Source organism: Zootoca vivipara, chromosome Z1, assembly GCF_965207765.1.
Source record: "Zootoca vivipara chromosome Z1, rZooViv2.hap1.1, whole genome shotgun sequence".
NCBI lineage: Eukaryota > Metazoa > Chordata > Lepidosauria > Squamata > Lacertidae > Zootoca > Zootoca vivipara.
This window is the reverse complement of record NC_142583.1, coordinates 15,842,787-15,863,226: the sequence shown is the minus strand read 5'-3', so window position 1 is coordinate 15,863,226 and position 20,440 is coordinate 15,842,787. Positions and strand designations below refer to the sequence as shown.

The following is a 20,440-nucleotide window of genomic DNA, read 5'->3' as shown; positions in this document are numbered from 1 at the left end:
ATTTTTTTTTTAATTTAATACTTATCTGCCCTGCTAGCCAAAGCAGACCCAGAAACCTGACCCTGTTCTCAGAGGAGGCAGAAGAAAGACTGGATCGCTGCAGGAAGTGGAAGATGTTGCCTATTGTAGGCCCCCAGTCTTTTGTTCTAGGAAAGAGCCTGCCTACTAGTAGACAGTGAAGAGAATAGCCCAGTGATCTAGAATTCTAGATGGTGACAAGTAGTGAGATGTATAGCTTATATGAGAAGTGCATGACTCATACAAGCAAGGGGGGAATTGAATGTAGTTTAGATATTCAAGTATGTTAGACAAAATATAGCAGGTTTCTAAATCCAGGCATTCCGTTGCTTTTCCCAATGGTGTTGTTGTTGTTTAGTCATTTAGTCGTGTCCGACTCTTCGTGACCCCATGGACCATAGCACGCCAGGCACTCCTGTCTTGCACTGCCTCCCGCAGTTTGGTCAAACTCATGTTCATAGCTTCGAGAACACTGTCCAACCATCTTGTCCTCTGACGTCCCCTTCTCCTAGTGCCCTCAATCTTTCCCAACATCAGGGTCTTTTCCAAGGATTCTTCTCTTCTCACGAGGTGGCCAAAGTATTGGAGCCTCAGCTTCACGATCTGTCCTTCCAGGGAGCACTCAGGGCTGATTTCCTTAAGAATGGATAGGTTTGATCTTCTTGCAGTCCATGGGACTCTCAAGAGTCTCCTCCAGCACCATAATTCAAAAGCATCAATTCTTCGGCGATCAGCCTTCTTTATGGTCCAGCTCTCACTTCCATACATCACTACTGGAAAAACCATAGCTTTAACTATACGGACCTTTGTCGGCAAGGTGATGTCTCTGCTTTTTAAGATGCTGTCTAGGTTTGTCATTGCTTTTCTCCCAAGAAGCAGGTGTCTTTTAATTTCGTGACTGCTGTCACCATCTGCAGTGATCAAGGAGCCCAAGAAGGTAAAATCTCTCACTGCCTCCATTTCTTCCCCTTCTATTTGCCAGGAGGTGATGGGACCAGTGGCCATGATCTTGGTTTTTTTGATGTTGAGCTTCAGACCATATTTTGCGCTGACCATATTTTGCTCCTCCCAATGGTGAGGAGTTTCTAAAAAACATGCACATTCAGACTAACACCCAACAGTACTGGAATCCTCTTATGCTGATGGTATTATCATCTGCTATCGACTTCACAGACTTTGAGAACCTTACAGAAGTCAATCTAAGCATGCAAATAGTGGCTCTCCAAAATAGTCAACCAATCATCATCTTAAAACTCAGAAATCCTACACGGTCTTACTCTTTGTACAATCAATAGGATATATGGGAGAAAAATTGCACGCTAACGAATACAATCTTTCAGCCACCACAAAGTGCTGGCAGTGTCTCCCATTTTATAGTGCTATTTTTAAATGCAAGCAGGGGGCAACTCTGCTCGATTTGCTCACCAACCCCACCCACTTCCATATTAACTCCTTCCCATCTCGTACTAGTACTTTTCACTTTCCCAAGCCTATTCTTGAAGTTATTTATATTGTGTATTCTGCAGCCCTGCTTTGCACATACATTCAGTGATGATGTATGTTTCTATTCATCTTAAAATATATTAATACCAAGCCAGTGAGTCAGCTTTTTCAGCTAGAGAAGGTTCAATTCAGTTGATGTACATATATGAGGGTTTACGTGTTAATATAATACCTGTTCTAAATTATTACACTCAATTGAGGGATTCATGTTAAAGACAATGCATAATACATGGAGTGAAATACATTATGTGAAGTTATTATTGACTATTTGAGGACTCTGCATCTGTTCTCTCTCTCACATGAGGCAGCTAAGAAATGGAATAGGTAGACGTTTGAGTAAAGTAGAGGTGGAAAGAGACCGAGAGGGGTAAAGCGGCTGTTTTAAACAAGTTTTGAGTAAGAAGTTTTGAGTAAGAAGAGAGGTGGGAAATACTCTTGTGTATTTTTTCCTTGTTAAGACTGTTTTTTAATATAAAACCCTCAGTGCCTCTCCAATGCTGCTTTATTCAAGCTTCTGCTATTGTTTAAAACCACAGTTTTCATTATGGTGTATCTCTATTTCTGCTTTACTCGAAAATTATGTTGTTTAAAACCACTTTTTTCCTCTCAGTGTCTCTTCACCCCTGCCACTGTTTTAAACTAACACTTTCCTCTGCTTAGTGGAGAAACTGTGACACACAGAGACCCTTCTTCCCCCCACCAAGGCCTTGCTTTAACCTGCCCGTGTCATTTACTACAAACATGAGTTCTCCCCTTTTTCACCCTGCCTCCTCCTTCCCCTTTCTCTGCCTTTAGATCCTTTAGATCCTTTCAACCAATGAAAACAGTGTGATGATGTGATATATTGTGTGGTGCTACTTTAGGTAGTATTAGGAGCTTTATAAACGGCCTACTAAATATGCACCAGAATGAAAAGAATGTAAAATGGTTACCTAAAAGCACCTGGGCTGGTCCTGCCAAGGCCCAGCACAAGGGACTCTGTAATTTCCATGCTTTCAGAGCGCATCATTGGAACAATGTGCTTAAACAAGGATGAAGGGGATGGAGCGCCAATTATCTAGAAACAGAAAGAGGATATCAGTACCTACTTAACTATCATAACTCAATTTGTAATGATGTTTATATCATTATAATAAACAAGAACTGATTTTCAAGACAAGGCAATGAATGATGGAAAGAGTTAAGAGCATCCCACAATTCTCATCTAAATGGATACTGCTAATACAGGGCTTACCAGCTGCTGTTGGGTATCATCTTTGGAATACTTTCACAAGTAATTATGGTTTTATGATATCTCTAGTATTTCCAATGTATGCTGTTTCCATGCTTCTAACAACGGTGTGTTATGAAACCTTTGAACAAGCAGACTACAAAGAGGTCCAGAAGAAGTTGTCAGCTTCAAACATTTTTGCTAACAGCTTTTGACAGGCCTCAAATTTCTCTAATCATTTTTCAACCCAACTAGACCATTATCCTTCACAATTTTCTACATTAATGAGTCAACAATGACTTTATATCTAATGGAGACATTGTTTTGTTTGACTCCAAAAGACTGCTGCTTATTATTTTCATCAACTCTTCTAGCTTTTATATTTACTTATTTTATTTATTTATAGGAAAATTTACATCCTGCCCTTCTGCTGCTTATGTTCTAGACAGGGCAGCTTACAATTAAAATCAACACAAAATACAACAAAATCTTGAAAAAAAAGAGTGCAATTTATGATTGAGGATGGCTTCAGAGCGGGATCAATAAACCAACCTTGCACTTTGCCATTTCATTTCTTATATAAAAATAAAGGAATCACAGATTACAATGCCTATGCATTTCTGATACTTCAGAAATTTTCAAGTTGCTTAGAAGCACCGAGTGAACATACTTTTGAATCAATGCTGTAGCCACTATCTGGAGTAGACGCCAGCGTCTCAGGAGGGGAGCATCTAACAGAACCTGCAGATGCAGAAGAGGATGCAGAAGTTGCTGCACTGCAGCAAAGAATCAGATAATTTCTCCAGAGCCCAATATAGGAGTCGCTGCTTATAGCAGTATTTACTTTCTTGGCATTGATAGGGCTGCTGTTTAAAAGAAGAGAAAAGGAAAGAAAATGGATTGTGTTATTATTTTTTTAAAGAGCTTTTGTAATGTACTGAATGTCTCTGGTTACTATGATCTCATTATTCAACAAAGATACCACAAAACTAGGAATGTGCAGAGTTTGCCTCCATACATAGTGTGAAGTCTGGCATACGATAAGCCTTCGAAGAAAATCTTTACATACTGTTCTTAGGACTGCAGTGGGGAAATCCTCTACCATAGTTTTTCCCAATTCTTTATAAACTCCAATGTTGAATCAACCTTTTAAAAAGTACATGTATATTTTGTTCCAGCTTTCCACATACTTTCAAGAATGTCCTCTGTTTTTATATTGCTTTATCAAAAGAAATTGTTAGCTAGGGTTGCCATATTCCGGGGATCAAAAACGTGGACATGCCCCCACCATCAGGTCACCATCCCTCAGCTCCCTCGCTCGATCCCTCCCTGCCGCTAACCCCTTCCTTTGGTGCTGGTCCACCAAAACAGGACATGTCCGGGAAATCCCGGACGTAAGGCAACCCTACGCAAGCAAGCTAACGTCAATGCACGATGTGCAAGACTTCCATGTTCATGAATGAAACAGGGGGTATTGTTTTTGTTGGTTATTATGGTATGTATTTTTGTCTTTTTATATTGCAAATCACCCTGTGATCTTTGGATGAAGGGTGGTATAACTGTTGTAAGAAAAAGAAAAAGAGAAAGAAAAGGTTATATTAAGAAAGGCACTTACTTTATGTCAACCTGTGGAGACAACAGTTGGAGCCTGGTATAAGCAAACATCCAGGCATAGCTCACGGCTGTGGGGCAGTGCTTTGGAAGATATTCCTGTTTCATAAAACTGGAGAGGCTAATAATCCAAGGGTCTTGACCCTGAGTTACATGTGCAAATATCCATATATGGGATGGGCTGACAACATCAAACTGATGGCTGATAGGAGAGGAGCTCCAGTCAGCTAATGTTTGTAAATCTATTGAACTGGGACAGTACAGTAACGTAGTCTGTGTATATAAACAAAAATAAATCAGTTTAGTACACATGAATTTGTTTTAATGTGTGCCTTTGTGGCTAAGAAAGAACATAATGCTGCCTCTCTCTTAACCATAAATTAGCAAGTGGGCTACAGGATATCCCTTCCCTGCTCCCTCTCCAGCATGGATTCTACCCACTTCCCCTCTGTCAGCATTAACTACAGTATAATCTTATGTTTACAACAACACTAGCCATGAGAAACAGTTTCTTAAAAACAACAACACCATACCTGATCAGCACCAGTGAGATGTATGAAACTTTCAAGAATAGATGAACTCAGTCTGTCCATTACATCTATTGCCAACTCTTCATCACCCTAAAAATTACAAATACATGTTGCATGACAAAGTCAATGAATATTAAGATAAGACATTTCAGTACATATGGCAATTAGCTTACCTTAGAAATGTCTAGGACTGTGAACAAGGCCCTTATCTCTTTAAGACAACTGACAGCTAATCGTCTAGTGGCAGATCTTGGGCTACAGAGAATGACCAATGCAAATCCTTCTACCACATGGAATACACTTGAATAAGGACTCTTTTCCAAGGGAAGGGTAGAAGCTGTTCCATTGGCTACACCACGCTAAAAGGAAAAACAGGAGTTATTGAACTCAATGGGACTTATTTATCTGTATTAATTATTATTAGCACATATGCTCACTCTTTCCATTTTTATTTTCTGTGTATACTAGGACTACAGAAAGCCAGGCAAAATATTGCCGCTAATTACACTATTGTTATGATCCTCCTACTCAGAAGCAGCAAGATCAAAGAAACAAGCAGTACCAAAGCAGTTAAGGAATAAAGGAAAAGGATGGGGAATGCAATCTCTGTACCCCCTACAGCAAACTTTTCTAACATGGTACCTTCTAGATGTACAACTCCCATCAGCCAGCATGGTAAAGTTCAATAACATTTGGCATGCACCATATTGTGGGAGACTACTTTTAAGCCTTTCTATAAGCAAGATATTAAATTGTTTCCTAAACAACTCAAATTCATCCTAAACTTGGTAACATGTTTCTTCTTCTACTTCACTATACCTATGCCATTCTTTTTCTTATTTTTAACCAGTATTTCCATTCTGACTAGTCTCTAGTAACTTTGTGACACTGGTGGGGATTTTTTTTTTTTGCATATAATTTTAATTGTATTTTCTGTTTTACAATTTACTCGGTTTTACATTCTTAAGATATCTATCACTTCCCTTCTTCTCTTTCCATGGTTCATTTTACATATCATAAATCCCTTACAAAAACTATACCGTTCAGTATTCCATTATTGCGTCCATTGAAACTTATTTACACTGTTGAATTTATCTTATTGCTGCCAGTGTTTTCAACAAACATTTTCCAATCTTTTTTAAACATATGTTCTTCTTGTTCTCTTATTATATATGTTAAGTCTGCAAGCTGCACATATTCTGTCAACTTAAGTTGCCATTCTTCTTTGGTTGGGACCTTGTTCGTTTTCAATTTTTGGACTAACAAAACACAGGCTGCAGTAGTGATATACATAAATAACCTTTTTTGACATCTGGGAATTTCAGTCTGAATTATCCCAAACAATAAGAACTCTGGGAAATTACTTTTAAACTTTTATTTTCCCCAATTCATTATGGATCATTTCCCAATACTCTTTTACCCTTTTACAAGTCCATGTGACACTGGTGTTTTGATAAATAGTGAAATATAATGCAACTTAGTCCCAAATAATTGTGAGGCATTTATGGCTGTATTAAGGCATACACGCTGACAATAACTTTGTGCAGCACAAGTTGTACCTGAGCTTCTTGGTTCTTATTTTGCACTTGGACTGCTTGTTTCCACTGATTGATTAGCTGCACTAGCATCTTGACTGCATTGTCCAGAAGTGTTGGATGAACATCAGTGACTTCACGAACAATAAAATATACAAATCCTGACAGAACATCTTCCCTCCAATCTGGAAAATCCAGCATTAATGCTTGCAACGTATTGAAAGCCAGGGCACGCAGTTCCTCATCCATGTGAATTGTCAACCTGTGGGGAATGTAAGTTGCTGTTTAGAACCAAAGGGAAGAGTTAACACATTACGGAAACATGGTTCAGGATGGGAAAGATGGATGGCAACAGTAGCAGGGAGTGTGGTGGGCCTCTGCCTGGCCTCCCTCTAAGTCACTATTGCATACCGTGACAGGAGGCAGGGGAAGCGGTGGCAATCTTATATTAAGACTGTAAGCCACCTTGCAGACCTTGAGTGGAAAGGTTTGTATTCAACTAAGTCCTAATCAGACTAAACCCACTAAAATCAATGAACCCAAGTTAGTTTGCATTTCTTAGTGCAGAAAGTATTGATCTAGTGTGTAGAGATTTTTCCTATTCTAATTAATTCAAGAAGGGTCTGGAAGCTTCTCTGTGTGAAAGAAACAAGCAGAAGGTTCATGATGTTTGGGTTATACCTTAAGAGAAGTTGAGTACAGCTGGCTTAAACTGGTTCTCATATCTCTTCTGTCAAGGTCATGCTGACTATAAAAGTAAGGCCAGAAGGAGCCTGGGTTTCACTTTCACTTTCTATTTCTTTTCCTTCTGGTGTGGTGTTCTGGTCATAGTACGCTTAATGTTAAGGTTTAGACTTCTTATAAGTTATTGTAAGTTAAAGTTAAGTCTGCTGTAACTGGATTTCTTATGGACAGTGCCAATCCTGAATGTATTGGATTTGTGACCATTATGCTCATTTACCTTCAGTAGCAGTAAACCTCTGCTGGATGAAATACTGTACAATTGCCTCTGGTCTACTTTTTGGGAATCCTGCAATGTGTTTAAGTTTTTACTCTGCTTGGGGGGGAATCTACTCTGGATCAATATTGAGTAAATTTCAATGACAGTCAGGTCCTTTTGTTTATCCTATCAATTGAATGTTTAATAAAAGATATAAAAGAAGAGAAAGGAATTAAAGGATTGATGGTTAAGAATAGTGTATTGAAGAGCAGAGCTTTTGCAGATGATATAATAATTATTCTAGAGGATCAAAAAAATTCTATAATCAATTTGAAAACTAATTTAAAAAGATATGGGGAGGTTGCAGGCTTTAAAATTAATAAAGAAAAAACTAAAATGATTGTTAAAAATTCAAAGAAAAAGGAGTCAGAAGATCTGGAAAAGGAAGCAGGATGGGAAATAGTTAAGAATATAAGATATCTAGGAGTAGTTGTATCAGTGGATAATGTAAAGTTATTTGAAAATAATTATACGAAATTGTGGAACCAAATTAAAAAGGATTTAGAAAGATGGGATTCATTAAATTTGTCAATGATGGGGAGGATAGCAGCGATTAAAATGCTAATCTTACCAAAGTTTTTGTTTATGTTTCAAATGCTGCCGATTATAGGAAAAAATGATACATTTGAAATGTGAAGGAAAGAATTAAGTAAATTCATATGGGGTAAGAAAAAAGCCAGAATTCAGTATAAATTATTGACGGAGAGTAAAGACAGGGGAGGCCGGGGGGTATCCGACCTCAAATTATATTACGCAGCTGTGAACCTCTGTTGGATCAGAGAGTGGATTATGTTAGAGGATAAAGAATGTTTGGACATGGAAGGCTTCAGGAATATAAATGGTTGGCATTCATATCTTTTACAAGACAGAAAGAGATATTATAAGGAATTTTCAGACCACATTGTAAAAAAAATCATTATTTGAGACATGGGAAGAGTTCAGAAACATCTTAGAACCCTTAACACCTTGGTGGGCATCGCCATTTGAAATGACAACAGTGTGTGGTGGATCTATAAAAGGAAAATGGGTAATAAAAGAAAAAGAACAATACATTTTAAAACCATATAACGAGATCAAAAACCACTGTGCAAGTTGGTTCCAATACAACCAAATTCAAAGTATATTCGCAAAACATAAAGAATTGGGATTCCCGGTGGGAAAATCAAAATTACAAGAAATATTAATTGAAAATGAAGAAAAAATACTAGCGAAATTATATAAGTATTTATTAGAATGGCAGTTAAAAGATGAATCAGTAAAATCAGTTATAAAATGGGCACAGGATATTGGGAGGACAATTTATAGTATACGATGGGACAGGCTATGGGTCGAAAGTATGAGGTTTACTGCATGCACAATAATTAAAGAAAATATTATGAAGATGGCCTATAGATGGCATTTAACGCCAGAAAAGATAAGTAAAATTTATAAAACGGGGTCAAACAAATGCTGGAAATGCCGCGATAAGATTGGAACTTACTTACACTGTTGGTGGCAATGTAAAAAAATCCAAGAATTTTGGAGCAATATTTATGAGAAATTGAAAGGTATACTGAAGTGTACGTTTGAGAAAAAGCCGGAATTGTTCTTATTAAGCATGATTCCTGAAAATGTACCCAAGGACAGAAGAAATATTCTACTATATGCAGGAGCAGCAGCACGATTACGCATAGGAGAAAAATGGAAGGAGGAGGAGGTTCCAACGGTGTATGATTGGTTAATTAAATTAATAGAATTTATGAATTTAGATAAAATGACAGCCGCTAATAGGAACACCCTAAACAAAAAGTACAAAAAGAGTGGAAATTAGTAGAGGATTACCTGAGGAAAGAAGGTATAAAATCTGATCTGGTGATCTGTCTAAATTAAGTAACGTGTAAAGAAAGCTATTTTGATAGATGATGAAAGAAGTATACCCGAGTGGGGTTGATTGACTAAAAGAAAATAATAATGTGGGCAAAAAGAAAGGATTTATATAGAAATTGATATGTTAATAGTCGGAAGCTTTTTATATAATTTTTCTTTTTTTAACAATTTCATTTTTCTTTTTGTAATTTTTTCCTTTTCTTTTGGTATGTTTTGCTTGAAAAATTGTTTTCGTTTTTCTTTCTTTTATAATGTTCCTTTTTTTGTATGTTCCTATTTTCGTGTATGTGTATCTTTTTTTCTGTTAATATGTATTATATATTTTGCAATATTTTAAAGAATGAAGTTCAATAAATATTTTTTTATTCCAAATTAAAAACAAACAAACAAAACTTCAATGGGCCTTCTCTGCATAGGACTAGCTTTGAAGACCACCCAAAAGGTTAAATAATCAACCTATTCTGCCCTATTGCAAAAATAATCATCGTTCAAATAGTATATTTATAATTTTAACCACACTTTCTGAAATGGTTCTTCTCATTAAAGGTTCAGTCTCTACCTTGCAAGCAGTTCAATAAGGTCAGTTCTGCTCATGCCATCTGGAATTAGCCTTGGGATAGCAGCAATACAAGTTCTAAACAAATCAATTTTCGGTTTTCTCTCACCCCTGTGAAAATAAAGCAGGTTTAAAATAATCAAAGGAGAGCTTACATAGAGCTCATTAGCATTAGATACATGCATTAGGAATTCAATTGTGGATTTTTAACATTTTTGATGATAAACTGATGCACATTTTATTGTAACTTGATTTCTATAGGCACAGTTCTGGAACTGCTAGGCCCTGTTGACTACAGTGGAGCCTAGCAATGCTTAACAATGCAGGATCATGCATCAACTCTCTTTCAGATATAATGAGCACTGCAATGAATCAGATATAAGCATGATTAACTCGTTACGTACGTGATCATATCTTCTGGTTCCTTGTTAGACATCTGAATACTAGTCATGCACATTGGCCTTCCAACTTCTTTGTCTAGATGTCTAAGGATACTGTCCAGTGCTTTTCTTACTTGAGGATAGTATATTGACATTCCTGAAGAGGGAACACAGTTCAATAGCGCTTGATCCTCAACTGTGTACTTTAGTTTAACTTTCACCTTTTTTGAGTCATACTACTCATTTTTGCATTGATCCTGAAGCCACCGTTTGATAGTGAATTCCACTGAGGCTTAGTTCAAGTAAGGTATTTTTTAAAAGATAAAGGATATTCCAATGAGAAATACATTAGGGCCTTGGGACAGGCTAATATTTTAGAACAGAGATATCTTGGTAGTCAAACAAAAACTTTTGGATGCCATATAGGTCTCTCCAACTAGGTAGGGTGTGTTCCTGATACAATTTTGTGCCCTGAAGGTCAACTTGAGGCCATAAAACTCTCTATTCCCAGGGATCCCAGATTTTTCTTGCAGTAGTGTAGTTTTGAAGAACTACACGTGCATAAAAAATGCAGTGCATACACGCACACACGCACAAGCACACACAAACACACACTGTTATAGGAAAATCCTTGGGTTCACTTGGATTGACAAAGACACCAGCCAGGAATATAGGAGCAAAACAGCAGCATGTAGGCCTGATCTTTATTTAAAAGACTTCCACCCACTACATGGAAGCAGCAGCAAGAAGCCTCAAACAAAGGATGGCTCCAACTTTTATAAGTTTTCCCTTATACCCATAACACACTTAGTGTTTGCCCCATCTCTCCCTTCCCCTATATTTACAAGTTCCTGGATCTCCCAGTCAGGTAATCACACTTCTTTGTCCTGACTGAGAACCTAATCCAGGCACCCCCAAACTCAGCCCTCCAGATGTTTTGGGACTACAACTCCCATCATCCCTAGCTAACAGGATCAGTGATCAGGGGTGATGGGAATTGTAGTCTCAAAACATCTGGAGGGCTGAGTTTGGGGATGCCTGACCTAATCCATTCCTGGATGGTCTGCTGTTGTCCACGGGATAACTATCTGTCTAGCACTCATTTGCCAGGATGCCAATGATTATCTCTTGTGCAAGAGGCTGTTGAGTATGTGATCCCAGGTTTCAGGGATTCTAGCTGTCTCTACCCATTTCCTAAGTCCCCCCCTTCGGTAGCCATCTTTTCCCTGAGTAAAATGGGAGTTGGAATGGTGTCACTCCGACGGAGGGCTGATTTTATATGAATATTTGAAGGTTTTGCTGCAGGAGGGAAGGTGAATACTATGTAACCTTGAACAAGATACAATGTAGCAAAACTGTGTAGGTTTTATGGGGATATTTACAAAACTGAATGGTGTCAGTCTGTGGGATAGTCTGAGGGTGCAGTGTTCCATTTAACTGGAAACAGCCCCCCCCCTTTATAAAAATTCTGGTAACCCATGTCCCAGTCAACCTAGCAGTTCTAAAGCACGCCAAAAAGTGCAAGTAGATAAATAGGTACCGCTCTGGCGGGAAGGTAAATGGTGTTTCCGTGCGCTGCTCTGGTTCGCCAGAAGCGACTCAGTCATGCTGGCCACATGACCTGGAAGCTGTCTGCGGACAAACGCCGCCTCCCTCGGCTAGTAAAGCGAGATGAGCACTGCAACCCTAGAGTCGTCCACGACTCGACCTAATGGTCAGGGATCCCTTTACCTTTACCTTTTCACTGGTCTTCAATGATGCTTTATGGATTGTGGGAGATATGCACTTCTACTGGCCCTTCCAGTAATTAAAAATACGATCCACAGGCCGATTTAATTTTTAAATGCACTATTAGATTTGTTAAGAAATAAAACACTGCACTTTTTGTACCATTATGATTCTTATACATTCCACTTCCCCCCTTCAATGCCATCACTCACTAACCTATAACTTTTGCTTCTTCATCTGTCAGAGTTTTATTGAGAAAAATTTTCTTGACCCGGAGAGTGTTTCCTGAGGGGAGTACAACGCCTGTAGTGGGCATAGGCGGTTCGCCATCCTTCTGTTGTAAACTGTCTGCTATCACAAGGAAGACTCTGAGCCCTATATTCATTCTCTGCAGAAAGGGAACATTTATTAGCAACCTAGGCATGATATTGCAACTCATGTCAAGTTACATTTTACAATATGAATATTCTTCTCTCCTTCTGCAGAGGAAGTGCTCAACAGGCCAAACATTCAAAATCAACATCTCCACAAAACATTTTACAAAATGACCATTAAAAGTTTGCTAACCTTTGCAAAGTAATGTATTCTAAAGAAGATATCAAAACTCAAGTAAACCAGGAGTGGCCTATGCGATGCCCTCCAGATGCTGATAAGACTACAACTCCCATGAGCCTCAGCCAACATGGCCAATGGTTGGGGATAATGGAGGTTGTAGTCCAATAACATCTTGAGGACACCAGGTTGGCTAACTCATTGGCCTCAAATCAGGTTCTTGTGCTAGTCAATCCCAAAAGGACACATTGCATGCTTGTACCAACCCAGCATCTGGCAGACAAATATGCAGTCAAACTATTCCTGCCTACATGGATTAGGAGCATATAAACTCAATAATATAAAGACTGTAAACAGATTCTAGATCTGAATTGTCTGAAAACATCGGTCAAGTTCTAGAATTTCTAAGGAAACCCACTGCTGTGAACCTGCTTCAGAACTGCATATGAAATTGACTGCCTTACAAACAAACTAAAAACACAAAAATTATTTTTAGCTCCAATTTTGTTTTACCTCTGGATTAATAGTGAAGGTTTTAGGTGATTTCCCAACACTGAGAAGATCAAAAATGATTTCTTTCATTGCGAAATCCAAGCGTTCCTAAGAAGAAAATCATGTCTTTGTAAGACTTTTTGTAAACTGTAGCACATAATCAAAGCCAATAAAGTGAATATTAGAGTTTTGTGTTTTAGGATAACTGGCTCAAAACTAGTTACTGTTCTTAAGTGAATTCTCAATAATGCAGTGTACCAGTACTATTTTTATTTTAATGCAAATTATTTGAAAGCAGTAAGTTTTTCAAAAGTAGATTTTTTTAAATGCTCTACTTCAGGGGGGAAAGTGTTTCTAGCAATGTACATATTCAAAACAGTGATGTGTGTGTGAGTGTGTGTGTGTGTGTGCGTATGTATGTATATTTATGTGTATATATCTTGCAAGCCTGCCAACTCTTTTGGCAAATAAGAGTTATGCAAAGGAAGGATTTTGCTCTTGTTCTTGTCACAAGCCAAAAGCAACAGCAGATTGCAGTGGCTAGAGCAATGGTTGACTAACCCTGCTACATGCAATCAAAGGGGAGCACTGAGTGTGTTCTAGGCTTCCTTTTCAGCTCACTAATGCTTAACATACCCACATAAAGCAAATGTGCATCCTATAACAGGTTTGTAAGTTCTCTGAACCTGCAGCAGGTTCCTTGGTAGGCAATATGGAAAGGTGGCAAATTTGAAAATGGGAGTGTTACTGTGCATTGAAACAAACTGCAGAAGGGCTTACCTGGGCAATGAATTGAATAATTTTTACAAATATGTTCAGAGGTGTGTCTCGAGGGACCACACTGCGAGAGCCTTTTGGGAAAAGTGCCGATACAATGCTCATGAGGCGGCTGCAGAGGAAACAATTGAGAGAGCCGCATTGAGAAAACCCAGCAAGAGCATTATCATAAAATAGTCACGGTACTTTTCAATTTGAAGAAAGAAGTTACAAAGGTTTCAAATATAGTGAACCAAACTGCTTACCTTTGTGTCACAGTGTTGCTTTCACATTTTATTCTAATAACATAAACCCATAATAATCTATACAGCGATTCCAGTGCAACTCGAGACATTTTGGGATCTTTATTCTGTTAAAAATAATTTTAAAAAGAGAGATATTATGTTATGTATAGGACTTCATTTAGAATGGATATTTTAAAACACTATTAAAACGCTAATTTAAATAGCTTACATTTATTATTGGAAATCTATACTGTAACACATTTGTGACCAAGAACCCTTACCACAAACAACATATGCATGATGGGCCGGCTGCCACACAGGGCTTCTAGGAAATGATGATGTGACATAAGCTTACCTCCTCTCAAGCACCAATGCAAAGCAGAAGGATAATCACAGGCCTGCCCTTCTACAACATTCAGTGAGCAAGAGCAAGTGCAGTGGTCCAGAGCACTTTCTCCACCCCATCCCATGAAAACTGTACTAGTTGAATCTGAGTCCAGGTTCTAGGAAGGCAGGAGTGGTATTCTGAGCTGGCTGAAGCACCCATTCCCCATTTCCCTCTTGGTCTCTTCTACTTTCAAGTGCTTGGGGGCTATGTTGTAGCCAGAGTGGAAGTGCCACGTGCATTGGAAGCAGGAGCATTCCTCTTCCCCTCTCCTCTGCCAAGAACAGAAGCTGGCTGTTCCCTCCACAACACAACTGCTTTCAGTCCGATCCTGGTTAATAGGTTCTATGAAAATTACTCCCAAGTATGTGTGCACAGAATTGTAGCCTTAGGGTGCAAGCACACTTAAGTCCCAAAACCGAATGGGACTTACATCTAAGGAAACAATCACAGGAACAGCTTATTAGTTGTTCTGAGCCAGTGAAGGAGTGTCTTACAATTCTTACCTCCCGTGCTCCCTGTACTCTTAACTCCACAGGGTTCCCTTCACTCGCTCACCAATAAGCTACTTCTTTTGTTTGGAAACGAAACTATAGAGTTCTGACACACAAAAGGACATTTTAGAGACGGTGGGAGGCTCTTGGCTAGGAAGCCTGATATGGAGAGCTAAAGGGTTTCACATAGCAGTTGTAATTTAGCAGCCATATCTTTGGTGGAAGTCCTTTGGTTAGAATTATTCTACATACAGTGGTACCTCGACTTACGAATGACTCAACAACCGAATTTTTCGACTTACGAATGGGGGTAATGGCCGCACGCTTATGAATGTCTCGACATCCGGGGGGAAAACCGTGGCAGTTTTAGATAGGGATTTTTCGACTTACGAATTTTTAGATAGGGTTGCTTCGACTTATGAATTTTTCCATTTCCAGTGCATTCCTATGGGAAATCGTGTTTCCAATGGCTTTTTTTCTACTTATGAAGGTGCCTTCAGAAAGGATTAAATTTGTAAGTCGAGGCACCACTGTACTTATCGCATTCACACTGAGACAACCTCACTAGATCTCAATGCTGACTTTGTTGTGCAAAGCCCTAGTATGTTTAAATCACACATTCCTTGTCGTTATTTGCTTGCTCTGATCACCCACCTGCACATCCCAGACTTAGGAACCATTAGGTGGACCCAAACTGTGTTAGCTGAACTTAAGTATCACTGAAATCAACCAACTCAAACTTCAGCTGCACTGAAATTTTAAGTGTAGCTAACTTAGTTTGGATTCAACCCTACACTATTATAGTTACATACATACTAATGCACTGGGGGTGGATTGTGGGGTAAATGAATTAGAGGTTACTTTTCTCCATTTTCAGCTCACTTCAGTCTGATGAACCTTTCTGACAAAAGACACCCACCAAAATAAGGCATTTATCACCAAAGAGTAATTAGTGAAAATTTAGGTAAATATTTCAGCAAATATTTGGGGGGTGAAGAAATAGCTCTTTGTTTGCAAACAGCTAAGGTCCCCCAGTGTGCTGCCAACACAGAATAGTTGACAGTTCTCCCTTTTTCATGTTTTTCCTTAGGAGGGACTAACTCAGATGCATCACTTAACATATTCTAGAAGAAGAGTATTAATTTTTCTTACTTCATAAAAATTCATGGGCAGCCATTCACTGCAGAGCAGAAAAGACCTTATCAGTTTAGGGGGCAAAGGAGGGGATCTGAATGCTCAATAGCTTAGCAAGCTACTAGCTTCCTAATGTTGTCTGCAAGGCTTCGGGTGGAGAGTGGGAGCTATTAGAGGCCTCAGCACCTGATGTGGGTGACAACAAGCAAGCTCCAAGCTCCTGCTGCCCTCTAGCAATGTATTTAACTCCTGAGCAGATTAAGAAATCTGCCAACTTAGCATGCTTTTTGTTTCTCTTTGGGAGACACCAGCCAACAAGGCACGTGTAAAGCAATTGACTCCATAATTCACTTAATCCCAGCAGGTTCTGCTCCACTATGTACTACAGGGAAGAATTGTACAATATCTAGTCCCAAGTACCTCCTTAGTTTCCACATTAGTTCACACTTGAACATTAAAACTTGAAATGAGATAACAAATACATTATTGATGAACGGAGTGTGTGTTCATGCCTGTGAGAATGGGTGGAGGGCATGTGAGAGAGAATGAATGGATTAATGTGAGACATATGCGTCTTGTTTTTTATGTGCACTTACATGTACAATGGAAGAGTCTCAGTATGGATGGGGTGTACGTAAGAGACAGAACAGATGATGGATGAATGGTGTGTGTGCTTGTGTATGTGAATGGATAAACTGATGTGTGGCAAGAAGAAAATGAATGAAGAATAAATGGTGTGTGTGTGTGTGTGTGTGTGAGAGAGAGAGAGAGAGAGAGAGAGAGAGAGAGAGAGAGAGAGAGAGAAGGCAGTGATGATATGGGGGCATCAAGTGACTCTGGCCCCACCTATTCCTGGCATGCAGCAGACAGATTATCCCTGAAAGAATGTGGCCCTTGACAAAGGGCAACCACTCCTCATTTAGAAACTAAACTGCAAACAACAGCATTCCAAGAAATAGAGATTAAAAGGAAGCCAATATTGGTTCAATCCTCAGTACCATTCTCCCACTGATGTCTTTCAAACATTTTCAATAAGCTCAGAGCAGATCCACAAATAAAGTTACGTAGTTTTCATTCTTGATTAATGTAGACATGCTTTGCTTCACTCCCCTGCAATTGATCCAAGTCAAACTACGTATAATGAATGGTGGTGGTTTTTCATTATACTTACAAGCTACACACTGAATCGGGGACCTCGGCATCATAAAATGCTCAGTTCAATCCAAAGCACAGGGATGAATAGAGCAAAGATTGGGAACCTGTGGATCTCCAAAGGTTGATGGACCTCAACTCCCATCAGTACTAGCCAGCATGGCCAGTAGTCAAATGTAATGGCAGGTGTAATCCAAGAGCATCTGGAGAGCCACAGGGTGCCATATCTGGAACAGAGGATGCAGATATGAAAAATCATGCACATACCTCCTCATTCTTACAATGCCCCTAGCACGGTCTACATGTTGTCATATTGACTAGGAGAGGAGAAAGGGAGAATGTGGTATGAAAGCCATAGCTTTCTCTCCCTGAGATAACATATTTCTTTGTGCACTCACATACATGAAGCATTTTTAACAAGTGCAACAGGAATGTATTTAGCGTTAAACTATACCACGTGTGCAGTTGTTTCTTCTATCCACTGAAACTACTGTAAATTACTCCTGATTTTCCTTTCAAAGATTAGCTACTATTTCTGCAGTTGCTTCTTCACACTGTGATTGCAGTTTGCATACAACCAAACAGGACATACAATGCAACAATCAAACCCCCCAAAAAGTCAGACCAAGCTATTTCTTACTTTGCTAATACAACATATTAACTTACCTGGAGAGTTTCTATTTGTTTTCTGATACTGTTGTTAGATGGCATCTAAATAAAGCAATGCAAGACAGCAAAACATAACAAACATGAGAACGGGAAGCACATGCATGTTAGATGAAAAAATAAAATAATAAAAAGCACAAACAGAAAGCTGCTTACGGGGGCTCTATTCAGCAGAAACACTTTTCTTTTTGCAGATAAGACACCACTGCCAGACACCTGCAATAGTGGTGTGGGATGGAGAACATCATCTTCCTCCTCCTCCTAGTGGCAATGGTGTTGCTCACCAGAACAAAGATAGGGTGGAGTAGGAGGGTAGTGAGGTTGCCACCTCCAACCCAAAGGTACCTGCTCTCACCCTGTAAGTGGCAGCACCACTGCCACCAGGAAACACTGCTGCCACTCTGTCCCAGCCTTATGCTCATTAGCTCGGACTGCAGAATTGAAGGGAAACATACTCTGGTCTCTGCCACTAGTCAGGTGGCCACGGCAACTTGAAGGCTCCACTCCTGCCTTCCAGGAAGAACATCATGCCAAAGGGGTGACCAACCTAGCTTCATTCATGAGCCAAAGGAGCTACAGACCATTTGCTTCACTCCTCCTTCAAGGAAGAACACTCTGTACCAGCTGCCAGTTACACTAGGGCTGCAGACCCATAGGAAGATATACTCTAGCCTCTGCCATTAGCCAGGGCACCAAGGACCACTATATGTTTTTTTAAAACATAAATAAAAACCTGCCTTATATTTTCAAATTATTTCTGAAAGTGGAAAAAATTCAAATCAATTGTTATATGCATTTGGTGACTAAAAAAGAGATCAAAATCTCAATATACAGCAGGAATATTGCTGTAAATTCTAGTATGAAAGTTTGAAATCTGAGATGAAATCCTCAAATACAGTTAGTACTGTAAATGTTATGTGCCATTTCTGTTGAACAGAGCCCCATAATAAAATGTTGTGTTGTTAAGGGTCAACAAAACTATGTTAAAGTATCAAACACATGCTTTATGATTTCTAATTAAAGTCCCTAACAACAGAAATTTTATGCATCCGTTGCCAGCAATAAGGGTTAAAAGAAGTGAAAGATACCAGCACCCCCCTATATGCTACACAGAGAAAGCTTCAATAGCAAGTAGACAGAGACAAACAAAAAGTAGACACTGCAAAATAGCTGCAAATGTGTAAAGGAAATCGACAAAACCTTGACACGATATAAAATTATATGTGGAGATGATCCTACGATAAAACACCTAGCTGCTAGATTTTGCATGTTTCACTATTATTTACGTAGTTTAAAACATAGGTACAATTCTGAAGTTTTCACAAAGGCAGCTGCAAGAAACACTTTTAACAAGATGAAATAAAAGACTCCAGTTGTTAATATCAACCTATCACCAGCAGAAATTCATTAAATATTTTGCCTTATTAAATCCATTTTATCAAAGGAATGGATGTATTTGTACATCAATGGAAATCTACATACTCTGTTAAGTCCTTTGAATTCAGTAAGAGGGAATACATGTTTTCAACTCTTCCATTGAAATAAACATGACTCAAAAGTGGTCAACTGTGGCCAATTTCACCATAAGCAAATCTTGGGACCATACCCTAACAGTATGGAAATGGCATGTTTGCTATGCACATATGACTGAACCCACACCATTCTCTATAACAAAGTGATATAGAAACCATGTAGGAAGGCAAGATTACGCTGGAGAACCATCTTATACATAACCATTCTAGTCTCTGATGCTCTCCCCTCCCTTGTTGTCTTAGTTGGGTGAACATAAAGTGCACTTTGATGCATGCACAGGGTAATATCCCCCTCTAGTGACAGATATTCATGCCTCATGGAGCATTCAAGAAGGCCCCAGATCATGAGCATAATAAATTGGTCATGAATGGTTTGTTGCCTGAGCAATTTAAGTTGTGCTGGGCCTTGGTGTACCTTTAATAGTTAACTTGCAAATAGCTAGGATCTCAATGCGTAAGTTATTTTGACTAATCAAATTAAGCAGATCGAAAAATTCACAACACTGGAACAAATATAGCTTCTTGGTTTGGTAGAATATCAGTAATTAAAATTAAAGTCCTCCCAAATTTTATTTTCATCTTCCTAGTTTTAATGATTCCCATTCCACAGATGTTTCTCAGTAAGAGTCAAACATTTTAATCACCTTTTAATCACCAGAGAATTGGCCTTCATAAAATGCAGAAACTGAGGTTAGAGGGATTGCAGGCACCAACATAAGAATTGTGCATTGGTGGAAGAAAGAATGGAAGGAAAGACATGACGCAGAGCAAGAAGGTATATGATTTATCTCGAAAATATTGTATTTAAAAAACAAGAACAAGATACGCAAAACAATATCAGGTATTATTAAAATTTGGTCGAATCTTTATCCCAGAAATTTCACCTGAATCTCCTCAAGTTTACTCTGATTTTATGGAATAAGTAATTTTACTGAGTGGAAAGTAACGTATCTCAATATTAATGCATGTAGCTTTTTGACATTTGATCAGAGCAAATAAAAATTTCTGGAATTTATATCTAACGTCAATATTTACAAAGCTAAGAATATGTTGTTGTATCCAACTAAGTCATACTCAAAGCAGACCCAGTGAAAT

General features: G+C 38.8%; 1 protein-coding gene across 13 annotated transcripts in view; it reads right to left on the bottom strand.

Annotated features, from left to right (window-relative positions):
- The window catches only part of FRYL (FRY like transcription coactivator), a 144,847-nt gene that overhangs the window by 57,085 nt on the left and 67,322 nt on the right, over nucleotides 1–20,440 (bottom strand). For 9 of the 13 annotated variants that reach the window (XM_060278893.2, XM_060278896.2, XM_060278894.2 and 6 more), the window contains exons 12-24: nucleotides 17,814–17,858; nucleotides 14,004–14,107; nucleotides 13,762–13,870; nucleotides 13,003–13,089; nucleotides 12,154–12,325; nucleotides 10,234–10,366; nucleotides 9,833–9,940; nucleotides 6,432–6,669; nucleotides 5,046–5,231; nucleotides 4,876–4,962; nucleotides 4,347–4,615; nucleotides 3,402–3,597; nucleotides 2,454–2,578 (exon numbers count right to left, since the gene is read on the bottom strand). In XM_060278893.2, coding sequence (XP_060134876.2) covers nucleotides 2,454–2,578; nucleotides 3,402–3,597; nucleotides 4,347–4,615; nucleotides 4,876–4,962; nucleotides 5,046–5,231; nucleotides 6,432–6,669; nucleotides 9,833–9,940; nucleotides 10,234–10,366; nucleotides 12,154–12,325; nucleotides 13,003–13,089; nucleotides 13,762–13,870; nucleotides 14,004–14,107; nucleotides 17,814–17,858 — 1,859 coding nt within the window. The remainder of the gene's footprint in view (nucleotides 1–2,453; nucleotides 2,579–3,401; nucleotides 3,598–4,346; nucleotides 4,616–4,875; nucleotides 4,963–5,045; nucleotides 5,232–6,431; nucleotides 6,670–9,832; nucleotides 9,941–10,233; nucleotides 10,367–12,153; nucleotides 12,326–13,002; nucleotides 13,090–13,761; nucleotides 13,871–14,003; nucleotides 14,108–17,813; nucleotides 17,859–20,440) is intronic. The other 4 variants (XM_088660892.1, XM_060278891.2, XM_060278897.2 and 1 more) reach the window with 1 other exon arrangement.